The sequence below is a fragment of the Anomaloglossus baeobatrachus genome, chromosome 9 (genome assembly GCF_048569485.1).
Source record: "Anomaloglossus baeobatrachus isolate aAnoBae1 chromosome 9, aAnoBae1.hap1, whole genome shotgun sequence".
NCBI classification, from domain to species: Eukaryota; Metazoa; Chordata; class Amphibia; order Anura; family Aromobatidae; genus Anomaloglossus; species Anomaloglossus baeobatrachus.
Genome location: NC_134361.1, coordinates 116,982,551 through 117,000,941, shown reverse-complemented (window position 1 = coordinate 117,000,941; position 18,391 = coordinate 116,982,551). Strand labels below are relative to the sequence as shown.

Sequence of the window (18,391 nt, the reverse complement as noted above, 5' to 3'; positions counted from 1 at the left end):
CGATCTTCTAGTCAAGACACCCTCCTGGGTGGCATGTCAACACTGACACCGACCCAATCACTGACTTACCTCGGGATGGAGTTTCATACTCTCTCAGCGATAGTGAAGCTTCCGCTGCATAATCAGCGTTCACTACAGACAGGGGTGCACTCTCTCCTTCGGGCCCAGTCACACCCCTTGAGGCGCCGCATGCACTTCTAAGGAAGATGGTGGCAGCAAGGGAGGCAGTTCCCTTGCACAGTTTCGTCTGCGTCCGCTTCTATCGGACACCACAAATGGGACAGGAGGTCGACGTCCCTAAACAAGAACGTCTCTCTTTCTTTCCACTTCCTGGGCGAAGGGAAAATCCTTCCGGTCCCCAGCCGGGGCTGTGGTCACGACGGACGCGAGTCGGTCAGGGTGGGGAGCGGTCTTCCTCCACCACTCGGCTCAGAGAACCTGGACTCCGACAGAGTCCTCCCTTCAGATCAATGTTCTGGAGATAAGGGCAGTGTATCTAGCCCTAAAGGCGTTCCAGCGGTGGCTGGAGGGCAGGCAGATCCGAATTCAGTCGAACAACGCCACGGCGGTTGCGTACATCAACCACCAGGGCGGCACACGCAGTCGTCAAGCCTTCCGAGAAGTTCGGCGGATTCTGCTGTGGGCGGAAGCCACAGCCTACACCATCTCCGCAATTCACATCCCGGGCGTAGAAAACTGGGAAGCAGATTTTCTCAGTCGCCAGGGCATGGACGCAGGGGAATGGTCTCTTCACCCGGACGTGTTTTCTAGAGATCTGTTGCCGCTGGGGAACGCCAGACGTCGATCTAATTGCGTCCCGGCACAACAACAAAGTCCCGGCATACATGGCTCGGTCCAAGGATCACAGAGCTCTAGCGGCAGACGCGCTACTTCAGGACTGGTCGCAGTTTCGACTGCCTTATGTATTTCCTCCTCTGGAACTACTGCCCAGAGTGTTACGCAAGATCAGGTCAGACTGTCGCCGCGCCATCCTCGTCGCCCAGACTGGCCGAGGTGATCGTGGTACCCGGATCTGTGGCACCTCACGGTGGGTCAACCGTGGGCACTCCCAGACCGACCAGTCTTGCTGTCTCAAGGGCCATTTTTCCTTCTGAATTCTGCGGCCCTAAACCTGACTGTGTGGCCATTGAGTCCTGGCTCCTAGCGTCATCAGGGATATCTCCAGACGTCATTGCCATCATGAGACAGGCCAGGAAACCAACGTCCGCCAAGATCTATCACAGGACTTGGAGGATCTTCTTATCCTGGTGCTCTGACTCAGGGTTTACTCCCTGGCCGTTTGCCTTGCCCACTTTTCTTCTTGCCTTCAATCTGGAATGGACAAGGGCTTGTCTCTCTGCTCTCTCAAGGGACAAGTATCGGCGCTTTCCGTGTTTTTTCAAGAGCGTCTAGCCAGGCTTCCGCAGGTCCGCACGTTCCTGCAGGGGGTTGGCCACATAGTCCCACCTTACAAGCGTCCGTTAGCACCCTCGGATCTTTTCAGGGTGCTGACGACTCTTCCGAAGTCACTTTTCGAGCCGATGCGGGATCTCTCTATCTCGCCTTTCGCAAAAGGTAGCCTTCCTAGTGGCAGTCACATCACTCAAAAGAGTGTCTGAGCTAGCAGCGCTGTCAGGCAAAGCCCCCTTCCTGGTGTCTCACCAGGATAAGGTGGTTCTACGTCCGATCCCGGACTTCTCCCTAAGGTATCCCCGTTTCATCTCAATCAGGATATCTTCTTACTCTCTTTGGGTCCGCATCCAGTTCACCAATGTGAAAAGGATTTGCATTTATTCGATCTGGTGAGAGCACTCCTGCTCTACATTCCTCGCACGGCGCCCCTGCGCCGGCCCGATGCTCTCTTGTCTTTATCGCGGGCCAGAGTAAGGGATTTCAGGTTTTCAAGTCAACCTTGGCTCGGTGGATCAAGGAACCGATTCTTGAAGCCTACCGTTCTTTTGGGCTTCCGACTCCTGCAGGGCTGAAAGCCCATTCTACCAGAGCCGTCGGTGCTTCCTGGGCATTGCGACACCAGGCTACGGCTCAGCAGGTGTGTCAGGCGACTAACTGGTTGAGTCTGCACACTTTCACGAAACACTATCAGGTGCATGCCGATGATTCGGCAGATGCCAGCCTAGGTAGGCGACTTCTTCAGGCGGCAGTTGCCCACCTGTAAGAGGGGGCCGTTTTTCGGCTCTTTTTATCGAGGTATTCTTTTACCCACCCAGGGATTGCTTTTGGACATCCCAATTGTCTGGGTCTCCCAATGGAGCGACAAAGAAGAAGGGAATTTTGTTTACTTACCGTAAATTCCTTTTCTTCTAGCTCCTATTGGGAGACCCAGCACCCGCCCCTGTTCCCTTCGGGCTGTTGTTCTTTTGTGTACACATGTTGTTCATGTTGAATTGTTCTTTTGGGTCATGGTTTCAGTTCTCCGAACATCCTTCGGATTGAATTTACCTTAGACCAATTTATAAGTTTCCTCCTTCCTGCTTTGGCACCAAAACTGATGAGCCCGTGATGCACGGGAGGGTGTATAGCAGAGGGGAGGGGTTACACTTTTTAAAGTGTAATACTTTGTGTGGCCTCCGGAGGCAGAAGCTATACACCCCAATTGTCTGGGTCTCCCAATAGGAGCTAGAAGAAAAGGAATTTACGGTAAGTAAACAAAATTCCCTTCTTTGTGAAAAAAATGAAAATTTTCAATATGGCAACCTAAGCTTATCAAATTCTGTGAAGTATTCGTGGATTCAAACTGCTCACTATACACCTACATAAAAGCCTTGAGGTGTCTTGTTTCCAGAATGGAGTCACTTGTGGGGGACCGCCACTGTTTAGGCACCTCAGGGGCTCTCCAAATGCAACCTGGCGTCCGCTATTGATTCCAGCCAATTTTGCAGTCAAATGGCACTCCTTCCCTTCCGAGCCCTGCCATGCGCCCAAACAGTTGATTTCCACCACATATAAGGTATCACCAAACTCAGGAGAAATTGCACAATAAATGTTATGCTGAATTTTTTCCTTTTACTCTTGTAAAAAAAAAAGCTACCTGGTTGAAATAACAATTTTGTGGTAAAATTTTATTTATTTTTTTTCATGGCTCAACGTTATAAAATTCTGTGAAGCACCTGGGGGTTCAGGGTACTCACCAAACATCTAGATAAATTCCTTGAGGGGCCTAGTTTCCAAAATGGGGTCACTTGTGCGGGGTTTCTGCTGTTTAGGTACCTTAGGGGTCCTCCAAATGTGACATGGTGCCCGCAATCTTTTTCAGCCAAATTTCCTTTCCAAAATTCAAATATTGCTCCTTTCGTTCCAAGCCCTCCCATTTGTCCAAACAAAGGTTTCAGACCACATGTGAGGTATCACCGCGCTCCTAAAAAAGTGGTTAACAAACCTTGAGGTCAAATTTTTGGAATTACCTCTTGAAAAAGTGAGAAAATTAATGCTAAAGCAACATTTTTGAGACAATTATTAAAATTTTCAATATGACAACGTAACGTTAACAAAATCTGTGAAGTACCTGTGGATCTAAAATGCTCACTATACCCCTAGATAGAAGCCTTGAGGGGTCTAGTTTCCAAAATGGTGTCACTTGTGAGGGGTTTCTTCTGTTTAGGTACCTTAGCGGACATGTAAATGCAACATGGTGCCCGCAATCTATTTCAGCCAAATTTGCTTTCCAAAATTCAAATATTGCTCCTTCTGTTCCGAGCCCTCCCATTTGTCCAAACAGAGGTTTCTGACCACATGTGGGGTATCGGCGCACTCATAAGAAAGTGGGGAACAAGTTTTGGGGTCCATTTTGTTGTGTTATTTCTTCTAAAAGTGAATAAATTTGGGTTAGAGCAACATTTTTAGGTAAAATTTTAATTTTTGCTTTTTTTCATTCCACATTGCTTTTGTTCATGTGAAGCACCTGAAGGGTTAATAAACTTCTTGAATGTGGTTTTGAGTACTTTGGGGGGTGCAGTTTTTAGAATGGTGTCACTTTTGTGTATTTTCTGTCATCTAGGCCTATTGAAGTCACTTCAAATGTGATGTGGTCCCTAAAAAAATGGTTTTGTAAATTTTGATGTAAAAATGAGAAATCGCTGATAAACTTTGAACCCCTCTAACTTCCTAACAAAAAAAAATTTTGTTTCCAAAATTGTGCTGATGTAAAGTAGACAAGTGGGAAATGTTATTTATTAACTATTTTGTGTCACAGAAATCTCTGGTTTAACGGTATAAAAATTCAAAAGTTGAAAATTGCTAAATTTTCAAAATTTTTGCCAATATTCAATTTTTTTCATAAATAAACGCAAAAAATATTGTCCTAAATTTGGTACTAACATGAAGTCCAATATGTGACGAAAAAACAGTCTCAGAATCACCGGGATCCATTGAAGCGTTCCAGAGTTATAACCTCATGAAGTGACACTGGTCAGAATTGCAAAATTTGGTCTGGTCATTAAGGTGAAAATTAGCTCCGTCACTAAAGGGTTAATGATGATTTCTTTGTTGGTTTACAAAGATTTTATGGCCCTTCTCTCCTGGGCACTGATGTTGGATGGTTGCCTCCTGTGTGTGTCTAGGATAGTTGATTTTACCAAATGTCTGAAAGTGTCTATATAGGTATCCAAATGAGTGTTGCGTTCAGGTACAGGTGTCCAATCTGATCTTTCTTTGTCGCTCCATTGGGAGACCCAGACAATTGGGTGTATAGCTTCTGCCTCCGGAGGCCACACAAAGTATTACACTTTAAAAAGTGTAACCCCTCCCCTCTGCCTATACACCCTCCCGTGGATCACGGGCTCCTCAGTTTTATGCTTTGTGTGGAAGGAGGCACACATCCACTCATGCATTCTCATATTAGTTATGTCGGTTGGAAGAAAAGAGGACCCCGATGGGGTCCCCGGCATGTTCCCTTCTCACCCCACTACGTCGGCGGTGTTGTTAAGGTTGAGGTACCCATTGCGGGTACAAAGGCCGGAGCCTCATGCCGTCTCCTTCACCATCCCTTAGCGGCTCTGGGAGAAGTGGGATCCTGAGCGGTCATCCATTTACTGGGACCGTGCTCCCTCCGCAGCCCCTGTGGGAATCTGCCGGACCGGAGTCTATTCAACCTCAGGGACCGGGCCCTGCAACTCTAAGGTACTCTGTGTCCCCATTGGGGACTGTGCAGGGAGCGCACCTTCTTCTCGGACGCTGCGGCAGCTGCTGAATTGAGAAGGCTGGCGGACTTCCGCGCCGACCGTGCCTGCTTGTCGGGCGCGGTCTCAAATTTAGTCCCCGAGGATTCTCAGGAACAGCTCTGCAGCTCCGGGGGACCTAAGGCAGGGAATCTGGAGGACACACACACGCCGCTTGTTAGCGGTCGGTAAGCCACACCGGTCACCCGGTGCTGGTCCCCCCTAGGGTGCCGGAATAGATACATATTTATATATATATTTCTGTTCGGTCGGGCTGTATACCCTTTTTTGCCCATATACCCTCAGTGATCATTCTCCTAGGAGACAACAGCATGTCGTCCACAAGGAGCAAAGCTGCTAAGGCACAGGGTTTTTTTGCGGCCTGTACCTCTTGTGGGGCTATGTTACCTGCGGGTTCCACCTACCCTCACTGTGAGCAATGCTCGGCCCCTGATTCGCTTGCTCAGCCGCAGCCTCGGTCACTAGTGGGCCCCTCGGCTCATGTAGACCCCCCTGCTCCCCCTGTCCAGGCGGCAGGGACAGAGTTTGCTGCGTTTGCTGAGAAACTCTCTAAGTCACTTTCACAATCCATGGCTCAGTCTATGGACAAATGGTCTTCTAAGCTGCTAGAAGCTTTGCAGTCCAGACCGGTCCTTACACAGGCCCCGGCCCCTGTTGGATCGTCGCCTCCAGGCCCCTCTCGGTCCGCGCCGCAGCGCGCTCCCAGGTTGGGCCCTAGGTCCCACGTGGAGGACTCCGGCCCGGACCACAGTTCTAGACCGGCTAAGCGGGCTCGCTGGGAATCTTCCCCGACTTCTTCACGCTGCTCGGGTTCCCAGCTTGAGGACTCTCTGGAGGACGAGGCGGACGTCGCAGCTCAGGGCTCTGACCCTGACGTCGCCCTCAACCTTGATACACCTGAAGGGGACGCCTTAGTGAATGATCTTATCTCGTCCATCAACCAGGTGTTGGATCTCTCTCCCCCGCCTCCTCCTATAGAGGAGTCGGCGTCTCAGCAGGAGAAACACCAGTTTCGGTTCCCCAAACGTACACGTAGTGCGTTTTTCGATCACTCTAACTTCAGAGACGCTGTCCAGAAGCCCAGAGCGGTTCCGGACAAGCGCTTTACTAAGCGCCTCACTGACACGCGTTACCCCTTCCCCTCTGAAGTCATTAAGGGTTGGGCTCAATGTCCCAAGGTGGATCCTCCAGTCTCTAGATTGGCGGCTAGATCTGTGGTATCGGTTGCAGATGGCTCATCGCTAAAGGATGCCACTGACAGGCAGATAGAGCTCCTGGTGAAGTCCATCTATGAGGCCACGGGCGCGTCTTTTGCCCCGGCCTTTGCAGCCGTGTGGGCACTCCAAGCTATCTCAGCTTGTCTGGCTGAGATTAATGCTGTCACACGTAATTCTGCTCCGCAAGTTGCGTCTTTGACTTCTCAAGCGTCAGCTTTTTCTTCCTACGCCATGAACGCAGTCCTAGACTCTGCTAGCCGTACAGCTGTGGCATCCGCTAACTCTGTGGCAGTCCGCAGGGCCATGTGGCTGCGCGAATGGAAGGCAGACTCGGCCTCCAAGAGGTTCTTAACCGGTTTGCCGTTTTCTGGCGAACGTTTGTTTGGCGAACGATTGGATGAGATTATTAAGGAATCCAAGGGAAAGGACTCCTCCTTACCCCAGTCCAAACCTAAGAGACCTCAGCAACGAAAAATACAATTGAGGTTTCGGTCCTTTCGTCCCTCCGCCAAGCCCCAATCCTCTTCGTCCAGCAGGCCGGAGAAAGGCCAGAGGAACTCCTATGCGTGGCGGTCCAAGTCACGCCCCCAAAAGGCCGCAGGAGGCACTGCCTCCAAGGCGGCCTCCTCATGACTCTCGGCATCCCCTAGCCGCATCCTCGGTCGGTGGCAGGCTCTCCCGCTTTGGCGACGCCTGGTGGCCACATGTTCAAGACTGATGGGTGAGAGACATTCTGTCTCACGGTTACAGGATAGAGTTTAGCTCTCGTCCTGCGGCTCGTTTCTTCAGAACCTCTCCGCCCCCCGCTCAGGCCGATGCACTTTTTCATGCAGTGGACGCTCTGAAGACAGAAGGAGTTGTGACCCCCGTTCCCCTTCAGGAACGTGGTCGCGGCTTTTACTCCAACTTGTTCGTGGTGCCAAAAAAGGACGGATCATTCCGTCCCGTTCTGGACCTCAAGCTGCTCAACAGACATGTGAGAACCAGACGGTTTCGGATGGAATCCCTCCACTCGGTCATCGCCTCGATGTCACAAGGAGACTTCCTAGCATCGATCGACATCAAGGATGCTTATCTCCACGTGCCAATCGCACCCGAACATCAACGCTTCTTGCGTTTCGCCATCGGGGACGAACACCTTCAGTTCGTGGCATTGCCTTTCGGCCTGGCGACAGCCCCACGGGTTTTCACCAAAGTCATGGCATCCGTCGTGGCGGTCCTACACTCTCAGGGCCACTCGGTGATTCCCTACTTAGACGATCTCCTAGTCAGGGCCCCTTCTCGGGTGGCGTGTCAACACAGCCTTACCGTTGCTCTGACGACTCTCCAGCAGTTCGGGTGGATCATCAACTTCCCGAAATCCAAGTTGACACCGACCCAATCACTGACTTACCTCGGGATGGAGTTTCATACACAGTCAGCGGTAGTCAAGCTACCGCGGGACAAACAGATTTCTCTGCAGGCAGGGGTGCAATCACTTCTTCGGAGTCAGTCACACCCCTTAAGGTGACTCATGCACTTCCTGGGGAAAATGGTGGCAGCGATGGAGGCAGTGCCGTTCGCGCAATTCCATCTACGGCCACTCCAATGGGACATTCTCCGCAAATGGGACAGGAGGTCTGCTTCCCTCGACAGGAACGTCTCTCTTTCCCTTGCAACCAAGACGTCACTTCAGTGGTGGCTCCTTCCCAATTCTCTATCGCAGGGAAAATCCTTCCTACCCCCAACCTGGGCTGTGGTCACCACGGACGCTAGCCTGTCAGGGTGGGGAGCGGTTTTTCTCCACCACAGGGCTCAGGGAACCTGGACTCCGATAGAGTCTTCACTTCAGATCAATGTTCTGGAGATAAGGGCAGTGTATCTAGCCCTATTGGCTTTTCATCGGTGGCTGGAGGGCAGGCAGATCCGTATCCAGTCGGACAACACCACTGCCGTCGCATACATCAACCACCAAGGCGGCACTCGCAGTCGTCAAGCCTTCCAGGAAGTCCGGCGGATTCTGCAGTGGGTGGAAGCCACAGCCTCCACCATCTCCGCAGTTCACATCCCGGGCGTAGAAAACTGGGAAGCAGATTTTCTCAGTCGTCAGGGCATGGATGCGGGGGAATGGTCTCTGCACCCAGAAGTTTTTCGAGAGATCTGTCGCCGCTGGGGAACGCCGGACGTCGATCTCATGGCGTCACGGCACAACAACAAAGTCCCGGCTTTCATGGCACGGTCTCAGGATCACAGAGCTCTGGCGGCGGACGCGTTAGTTCAGGATTGGTCGCAGTTTCGACTGCCTTATGTGTTTCCTCCTCTGGCGATGCTGCCCAGAGTGTTACGCAAGATCAGGTCCGACTGCCGTCGCGCCATTCTCGTCGCTCCAGACTGGCCGAGGCGGTCGTGGTACCCGGATCTGTGGCATCTCACGGTGGGTCAACCGTGGGCGCTTCCAGACCGCCCAGACTTGCTGTCACAAGGCCCATTTTTCCATCTGAATTCTGTGGCCCTCAACCTGACTGTGTGGCCATTGAGTCCTGGCTCCTAGCGTCTTCAGGGTTATCTCAGGATGTTATTGCCACCATGAGACAGGCCAGGAAGCCAACGTCCGCCAAGATCTATTACAGGTCTTGGCAAATCTTCTTATACTGGTGCTCTGATAACGGTTTTCCTCCATGGCCGTTTGCCTTACCCACTTTTCTTTCATTCCTTCAATCCGGAATGGACAAGGGTTTGTCACTCGGCTCTCTCAAGGGCCAAGTATCGGCGCTCTCCGTATTTTTTCAAAAGCGCCTAGCCAGGCTTCCGCAGGTCCGCACGTTCCTGCAGGGAGTTTGCCACATAGTCCCACCTTACAAGCGTCCGCTAGAACCCTGGGATCTTAACAGGGTGCTAACGGCTCTTCAGAAACCACCTTTCGAGCCGCTGCGGGATGTCTCTTTATCACGTCTTTCACAGAAGGTGGCCTTTCTAGTGGCAGTTACATCACTCCGGAGAGTGTCTGAGCTTGCAGCGCTGTCATGCAAAGCCCCCTTCCTGGTGTTTCACCAGGATAAGGTGGTTCTGCGTCCGGTCCCGGAATTTCTCCCTTAGGTGGTATCCCCTTTTCATCTCAATCAGGATATCTCCTTGCCTTCCTTTTGCCCTAATCCAATTCACCAATGTGAAAAGGATTTGCACTCGTTGGATCTGGTGAGAGCACTCCGGCTCTACGTGTCTCGCACGGCGCCCCTGCGTCGTTCAGATGCGCTCTTTGTCCTTGTCGCTGGCCAGCGTAAGGGTTCGCAGGCTTCCAAGTCAACCTTGGCTCGGTGGATCAAGGAACCGATTCTCGAAGCCTACCGTTCTTCTGGGCTTCCGCTTCCTTCAGGGCTGAAAGCCCATTCTACCAGAGCCGTGGGGGCGTCCTAGGCATTGCGGCACCGGGCTACGGCTCAGCAGGTGTGTCAGGCAGCTACGTGGTCTAGTCTGCACACTTTCACGAAACACTATCAAGTGCATACCTATGCTTCGGCAGACGCCAGTCTAGGTAGGCAAGTCCTCCAGGCGGCGGTTGCCCACCTGTAAGAGGAGGGCTGTTTCGGCTCTTTTTATTGAGGTATTCTTTTACCCACCCAGGGACTGCTCTTGGACGTCCCAATTGTCTGGGTCTCCCAATGGAGCGACAAAGAAGAAGGGAATTTTGTTTACTTACCGTAAATTCCTTTTCTTCTAGCTCCTATTGGGAGACCCAGCACCCGCCCCTGTTCCCTTCGGGCTGGTTGTTCTTTTGTGTACACATGTTGTTCATGTTGAATTGTTCTTTTGGTTCATGGTTTTCAGTTCTCCGAACATCCTTCGGATTGAATTTACCTTAGACCAATTTATAAGTTTCCTCCTTCCTGTTTTTGCACCAAAACTGAGGAGCCCGTGATGCACGGGAGGGTGTATAGGCAGAGGGGAGGGGTTACACTTTTTAAAGTGTAATACTTTGTGTGGCCTCCGGAGGCAGAAGCTATACACCCAATTGTCTGGGTCTCCCAATAGGAGCTAGAAGAAAAGGAATTTACGGTAAGTAAACAAAATTCCCTTCTTTCCTGGTTGTCAAGATCCGTCTTCCTTCAGTCTGGGTGAATTCTTAAACTAAACTTAACTAAAGACACATCTTATGCAGATAGGAATATAAGACAACTTCTTTAGGATCAAAATACATCTCCAAATATGTGTCTAATGGACACTTGTTCGTTTCTTATGGGTTTGGGATTAAACCGTTTAAATTATACTGCTATAATAATGACAAAAGGTACGTTCATCACCACATGTGTAGGCTGATCTGTGTTTTCTGAAACAACCCCCCTTAAAGGGAACCAGCCATCAGGATTTTCATATACAGTATAAGGCAAAGCCAGTGCTATACTAGCACTAGGATGCTGAATGTAAGCATACCTTACCTTCTGTTCAGAGATTGGATGTTTTATTTCAGAAATATGGGTAAGTAAAGTTCCAGCAATGCACTGCTAATTGATTGACAGGTGCAACAGGAAATGAATGTGGGTCGGGTCTTGCTATTAATTCCTGCCCCTGTCTGCTGCCTGCACTGGAATTAATGTTTATTACGGTGACGGGGAGGAAGGCCAGGCAAACAGACGGGTGGGAATAGATAGCAAGACAACCCGACCCACATAGTCTCGCCCCTGTTGCACCTGTCAATCAAATGGCACTGCATTGCTAGAAATTTTCCTACACTTATTTCTAAAATAAAACCTCCAATCTCAGAACAGAAGGTATGCTTACACTCAGCATCCTAGTGTCAGTATAGCACTGGCTTTACTTTACATATGAAAATCCTGCTACAGTGTTTCCCCGAAAGTAAGACCCTGTCTTACATTAATTTTACCCCAAAAAGTCCCACCCTGTCTTACTTTCAGGGGAGGTCTTACATTAGCCGAAAAAAAGACAATTTCTTTTTAACCAATAAATTAACATTTATTAACATGCTGAAGAGTCAGTCATCACCAAACAGTAGAATAAAACAAATGTAGCGTATCAAGAATATCTTGTTACTACCGTATTACCGTATGACGGTATTTCCATGTATAACATGTAAAACAAAGAACTAACAACAACAAACAGTCTGAATGAGTTATACTGGAAGATAAAACAAGATTTATTCCATCACAACCAGTATACCCTCTGCCTGCATACCATAACAGTGCCGTATCCCACTGCACATAGCCCCATACCCCATAACAGTGCCGTATTCCACTGCACACAGCCCCATACCCCATAACAGTGCCGTATCCCACTGCACACAGCCCCATACCCTATACAGTACATGTTTCCCTACTTGGTTTTTAAATGCTGGACGTTTTCCTCTGCGGTGCGGCTGTGGGTGCGGAAGGCCTGTGCTGCAGGGAACGCTGTGCCAATCAGCAGGGAAACAGCGGTGACGTGCGGCTGGGGCGGCCAATTACAGCCCGAGCTGCTGGGCCAATCAGCGCTCGAGCCGGGGGCCGGCGGTGACGTGGGGAGCAGGGGCGGCCAATTACAGCCCGAGCTGCTGGGCCAATCAGCGCTCGAGCCGGGGGCCGGCGGTGACGTGGGGAGCAGGGGCGGCCAATTACAGCCCGAGCTGCTGGGCCAATCAGCGCTCGAGCCGGGGGCCGGCGGTGACGTGGGGAGCAGGGGCGGCGAATGAGCTGGGCGGATTGCGGGATTAACACGGCGAGTTAACCCCATGAGCGCTGGACCCGCCCAGCTGCACCTGAGGACACCTCTGGAGCCTGGGGACCCAATGGGGGACAGCGGCGGCCCAAAGGTAAGGGCCTTACATTTCACAGCAGCCCCCCAACCCTGTCTTACATTCGGGGGAGGCCTTACATTGAAGGACCCCCCCGTAGCCCCCACCCTGTCTTACTTTCGGGGGGGGTCCTACTTTCAGGGAAACACGGTAGTTGGTTCCCTTTAAGACTACAGGGTGCATATCCATCAATGTAATGGACACAAGTGCTCCCTCTATGGCTTGGCATGGCCTGCTGGGTATTTCAGAGCACTGGAGATCATTTGAGTGGACAACAAAGTGAATAAATGTTTGGGCTATAAAGCAAGTTTTCTGTATCTTGATCAATCACAGTAGTAATAAAAGAAGACTGCTGCCCCGGACCTAGAGAGGCTGCGTTGTCATATTGTGGTGTTACATAATCCTGAGGAGATGTTTCCTGTACGAACACACACACATAATTCTATATGTGATCCTTTACAGAAACAAAAGTGCCATGCTTTGACCTAACAAACACTAAGAAAAGGAATCCAAGATCCGCCACAGACCTGCATTCAAGTCCATACTTCTCCAAAGAGAAAGTTCTGAAGGAACCAGTTCCTTATGTGGAGAGGACGCCTACAGAGAAAATGTGAGTGTTAGGACCCTTTTAAAGGGTTATTCCCATCTCCAAGATCCTATCCTATTATTGTAGTAATGTATTATTAGCATATTTCTTCACTTAGAAATGTAGTATAGTTCTCCTGATCACTGTCGCTTACCTCATGTTCAGGGCATTGCAGCAGCTTGAGTATCCATGGTTACGACCACTCATATAGTGAGTTAGTTGCTCATATTTGTAACCATGAATACTTAGGCCGCGTTCACACATCAGTTTTTTGCCATCAGGCACAATCTGGCAAAAAACATGAAAAAAACGCATCTGTTTTGCCACCGTCTGTTGCCGCCGGATGCGTTTTTTCCCCTATAGATTTCTATTAGCTCAGGATTGTGCCGGATGTGGCAAAATTTGTTTGTCTGGCGGCCGGATGGAACGTTTAAGGGAAGGTTTTTTGTCTCCGGCAAAAAAACGGATCGCACTGAATTCGGCGCCATCCGTTTTTTTTTTATTTATAATGGAAGCCTATGGGCGCCGGCTTCGTCGTCATCCATCATATGTCGGAAACCAATGATGGATCCGGTATTTGTTTCTCGGCATGCCCAGACGTTGTGTAAATAGTCTGTCACTCTCTGTCGGTCGGTCTCTCCCTCCTTCCTTTGTACTCACCGATCACGGGCGCGGCTCTGCACAGCTGTCACTGCTTCGGCGGCTTTTCCTCTTTTGAAAATGCCGGCCGCTCGTTATTCCATCTCGTATTTCCTGCTTCCCCCGGCCACCGGCGCCTATGATTGGTTGCAGTCAGACACGCCCCCATGCTGAGTGACAGCTGTCTCACTGCAACCAATCACAGCCGCCAGTGGGCGGGTCTATATAGTGCAGTAAAATAAAAATACCTGCGATTTTCCCCCCCCCCCCCCTCCCCATTTTGATATAGCCAAGGTAAAGCCACACGGCTGAAGGCTGGGATTCTCAGAATGGGGAGCCCCACGTTATAAGGAGCCCCCCAGCCTAAAAATATCAGCCAGCAGCCGCCCAGAATTGCCGCATCCATTAGATGCGACGGTCCCGGGACTCTACCCGGCTCATCCCGAATTGCCCTGGTGCGGTGGCAATCTGAGTAATAATTAGTTAATGGCAGCCCATAGCTGCCACTAAGTCCTAGGTTAATCATGGCAGGCGTTTGAGACACCCCCATGATTAATCTTTAGTGGAAGTAAATAAACACAAACACCGAAAAATCCTTTATTTGAAATAAAAGACAAAAAACACCCTCTTTCACCACTTTATTAACCCCCAAATACCCCTCCAGGTCCGACGTAATCCACACGTGGTCCCATGACTCTTTCAGCTCTGCTACATCGGAAGCTGACTGGAGCGGCAGTAGAACGTTGCCACTCCTGTGAGCTCCACGCAGCAACTGAAGTGAGTCTCGTTGTCAGTGGTGACGTCACTCAGATAGTACCGGTGGGCGTGCGGTGATGATGGGTACGATAGTGCCAGGGTGTGTGCGGTGATGATTGGGGCGGTATTGCCTGCGTGTGTGCGGTGATGATGGGGGCGGTAGTGCCAGTGTGCGGTGATGATGGGGGCGGTAGTGCCAGTGTGCGGTGATGATGGGGGGCGGTAGTGCCAGTGTGCGGTGATGATGGGGGCGGTAGTGCCAGTGTGCGGTGATGATGGGGGCGTTAGTGCCAGTGTGCGGTGATGATGGGGACGGTAGTGCCAGTGTGCGGTGATGATGGGATCTCGATCTCTCTTGGCATGAAAAAGAAAAAAAATTAAAAAAACAAACCCGTTTTTGGCTGGATCCTTCGCATCAGTTTTTACACAATCTATGACGTATCCGTTGCATCAGGCACAAGCCGGATTGTGCCTGGTGGCAAAAAACGAATCTGTGAAAGCAGCCTTAGGCCCTGTGCGCACTTGCCGGTTTTTGCCGCGGATTTCCTGCGGTTTTGCTGCATGTTTCGCTGCAGAAAATGTTCATAACATCTCTGCAGTAAATCACCAGCAAAACCTATGGAAAAAAAAAATCCTGTGCGCACTATGCGGATTTTTACAGCTGCATGTTTTGCTGCGGGATTCCCGCAGCAAAAACAATTGCATGTCACTTCTTTTCCGCACTTCGCTGCGGCATTTCACTCCATTGACTGCCATGTATTCGTGAAATCCCGCAGGGAATAACGCAGGTAGCTAATTTTGTGCGGTTCATTGCGTTTTCCTGAGTTTTTCCCTGCGGTATTTTGCGGTTTTGGGACATAATGTTCATCACTGCTTGCGGTTTGCAGGGAAGTGATGTCACTATGACAGGAAGAGGAAGCGGAGCAGAGTAAACACAGACCTAGAATACACACACATCGCACTCACACACAGACACATAGAATACACATAGAAAGCAAACGGACATATAGAAAAAAAAACACGTGGGCTCCGCCGTATTTTTTACCTTCCAGCCGCGGTAAACACAGTGGCGGCCCGGTATTCTCAGGCTGGGGAGGGCGAGGGACAGGGTTAATATCCGTTCCCCCACCCCCCCTCCCGCAGCCGAGAATATCAGCCCGCAGCTGCCCGGGACTGTCGCATCCATTATGCGACAGTAACGGAGTGTCCCCGGCTCTTCCTGTTGCCGTGATGCGGTGGCAATCAGGGTAATATAAGGAGTTAATGGCGGCGGATCGCCGCCACTAAGTCCAGGCTTGATCATGGCAGCGTCTGAGACAGCTGACATAATCAACCCGTAAGTAAAGTGAAAAAAACACACACACCGAAAAATCCTTTATTTTAAATAAAACACAAAAAAGCCCGTTTCACCCCTTTATTAACCCCTCCCAAACACACAGCTCCGGCGTAATCCACGTCCTGCGATGCTTGCATCCAGCCGCGACTGAAAGCGCAGAATGCAGCCTCGCAACGAGACAGACAGCAGAGGTAACCACAGGTCATTTCCCACGGCCGGTAATGTGAACACACATTACCGCTCGGGAGAAATGCAGCGTGTGCTCACAGGGACTCTAGCTAGCTAGGAAATGACTTCTTTTTTTCAATGTGCTTTATTGCATTGAATGCATTTAAAACACATGTACCAACCCGCACGCGGCAAAACCGCGGTAAAAACGCGGCAAACCACATGTGGTTTTCGGGTGCGGTTTGCCGCGGTTTTTTTACCGCGGGTGCGGTAATCTTTCAGACCCTGCGGAATTTTTTTAAGAAAATTCCGTTTTCCAGTGTGCACAGGGCCTTAAACTGCAATTGCCTGCACATGAAGTAAGAGACATGGCCATATTAGGAGAACTATACTACACTTCTAATTGGACGTATTTGCTAATATTACACCTACTACATAAAGGGATAGGATCTTGGAGATGGGAATACCCCATTAAGTGACACTATACACAGTGTGCAGAATTATTAGGCAAGTTGTATTTTAGGGGTTTTTTTTTATTGATCAACAACTATGTTCTCAATCAACCCAAAAGACTCATAAATGTCAAAGGTTAATATTTTTGGAGGTTGGTGTGTTTTGTTTTTTTTTGTTTTTTTTAGATTTGGCTATCTTAGGAGGATATCTGTTTGTGCAGGTAACTATTACTGTGCTGAATTATTAGGCAACTTAATAAAAAGCAAACTACTGTATATTCCCATCTCACTTGTTTATTTTCACCAGGTAAACCAATATCACTGCACAAAATTTAGAAATAAACATTTCTGACATGCAAAAACAAACCCCCCAAAAATTAGTGACCAATATAGCCACCTTTCTTTATGATGACATTCCACAGCCTACCATCCATAGATTGTCAGTTGCTTGATCTGTTTACGATCAACATTGCGTGCAGCAGCCACCACAGCCTCCCAGACACTGTTCCGAGAGGTGTACTGTTTTCCCTCCCTGTACATCTCACAATTTATGAGGGACCACAGGTTCTCTATGGGATTCAGATCAGGTGAACAAAGGGGCCATGCCATTATTTTTTCATCTTTTAGACCTTTACTGGCCAGCCACGCTGTGGAGTAGTTGGATGCATGTGATGGAGCATTGTCCTGCATGAAAATCATGTTTTTCTTGAACGATACCGACTTCTTCCTGTACCACTGCTTGAAGAAGTTGTCTTCCAGAAACTGGCAGTAGGTCTGGGAGTTGACCTTCACTCCATCCTCAACCTGAAAAGGTCCCACAAGTTCATCTTTGATGATACCAGCCCATACCAGTACCCCACCTCCACCTTGCTGGCGTCTGAGTCTGAGTGGAGCTCTCTGCCCTTTACTGATCCAGCCTCTGGCCCATCCATCTGACCCATCAAGAGTCACTCCCTCATTTCATTAGTCCATAAAACCTATGAAAAATCAGTCTTAAGATATTTCTTGGCCCAGTCTTGATGTTTTATCTTATGTTTCTTGTTTAAAGGTGGTGGTTTTTCAGCCTTCCATACCTTGGCAATGTCCCTGAGTATGGCACACCTTGTGCTTTTTGATACTCCAGTAACGTTGCAGCTTTGAAATATGGCCAAACTGGTGGCAAATGGCATCTTGGCAGCTTCATGCTTGATTTTCCTCAATTCATGGGCAGATATTTTGCGCCTTTTTTTGCCCAACATGCTTCTTGCGACCCTGTTGGCTATTTGCCATGAAACGCTTGATTGTTCAGTGATCATGCTTCAAAGGTTTGGTAGTTTGAAGACTGCTGCATCCCTCTGCAAGACATCTCACAATTTTGGACTTTTCAGAGCCCGTCAAATCTCTCTTCTGACACATTTTGCCAAAGGAAAGGAAGTTTCCTAATAATTAAGCACACCTTATATAGGGTGTTGATGTCATTACACCGCACCCCTCCTCATTACAGAGACGCACATCACCTGATTTACTTAACCCTTTCACGACCGGCCGATTTTTCGCTTTCCGTTTTTTTTTTTCGCCATTCTTTTTCTGAGAGACGTAACTTTTTTATTTTTCAGTCAATATGGTCATGTGAGGGCTCATTTTTTGCGGAACGAGCTGTACTTTTAAATGAAACCATCAGTTTTACCATATTGTGTACTAGAAAATGGCAAAAAAATTCCAAATGCTGAAAAATTGCAAAAAAAGTGCGATAGCACTATGGTTTTTGAGATATTTTATTCACTGTGTTCACTATATGGTAAAACTGATGTGTGGGTGTGATGCCTCAGGTCAGTGCGAGTTCGTAGACACCAAACATGTATAGGTTTACTTTTATATAAGGGGTTAAAAAAAAATCGGAAGTTTGTCCGAAAAAAGTGGCGCACGTTTTACGCCATATTCCGTGACCCGTAGCGTTCTCATTTTTCGGGATCTTAGGCTCAATGACGGCTTATTTTTTGCGTCTCGAGCTGACGTTTTTAACGGTACCATTTTTGCGCAGATGCTACGTTTTGATCGCCTCTTATTGCATTTTGCGCAAAAGTTGTGGCGACAAAAAAACGTCGTTTTGGCGTTTGGAATTTTTTTGCCGCTACGCCGTTTACTGATCAGATTAATTGATTTTATATTTTGATAGATCGGGCGTTTCTGAACGCGGCGATACCAAATGTGTGTATATTTTTTATTTTTTTAACCCTTTAATTTTCAATGGGGCGAATGGGGGGTGATTTGAACTTTTAGGTTTTTTTGTTTTTTATTAATT

The 18,391-nt window shown here is 49.2% G+C and overlaps 1 protein-coding gene across 2 annotated transcripts in view; it reads left to right on the top strand.

Moving 5' to 3' along the window:
* Nucleotides 1-18,391, top strand: part of GCNA (germ cell nuclear acidic peptidase) — a 73,006-nt gene that overhangs the window by 43,934 nt on the left and 10,681 nt on the right. For both annotated transcript variants that reach the window (XM_075322740.1, XM_075322739.1), the window contains exon 8: nucleotides 12,636-12,783. In XM_075322740.1, the coding sequence (XP_075178855.1) occupies nucleotides 12,636-12,783 (148 nt within the window). The remainder of the gene's footprint in view (nucleotides 1-12,635; nucleotides 12,784-18,391) is intronic.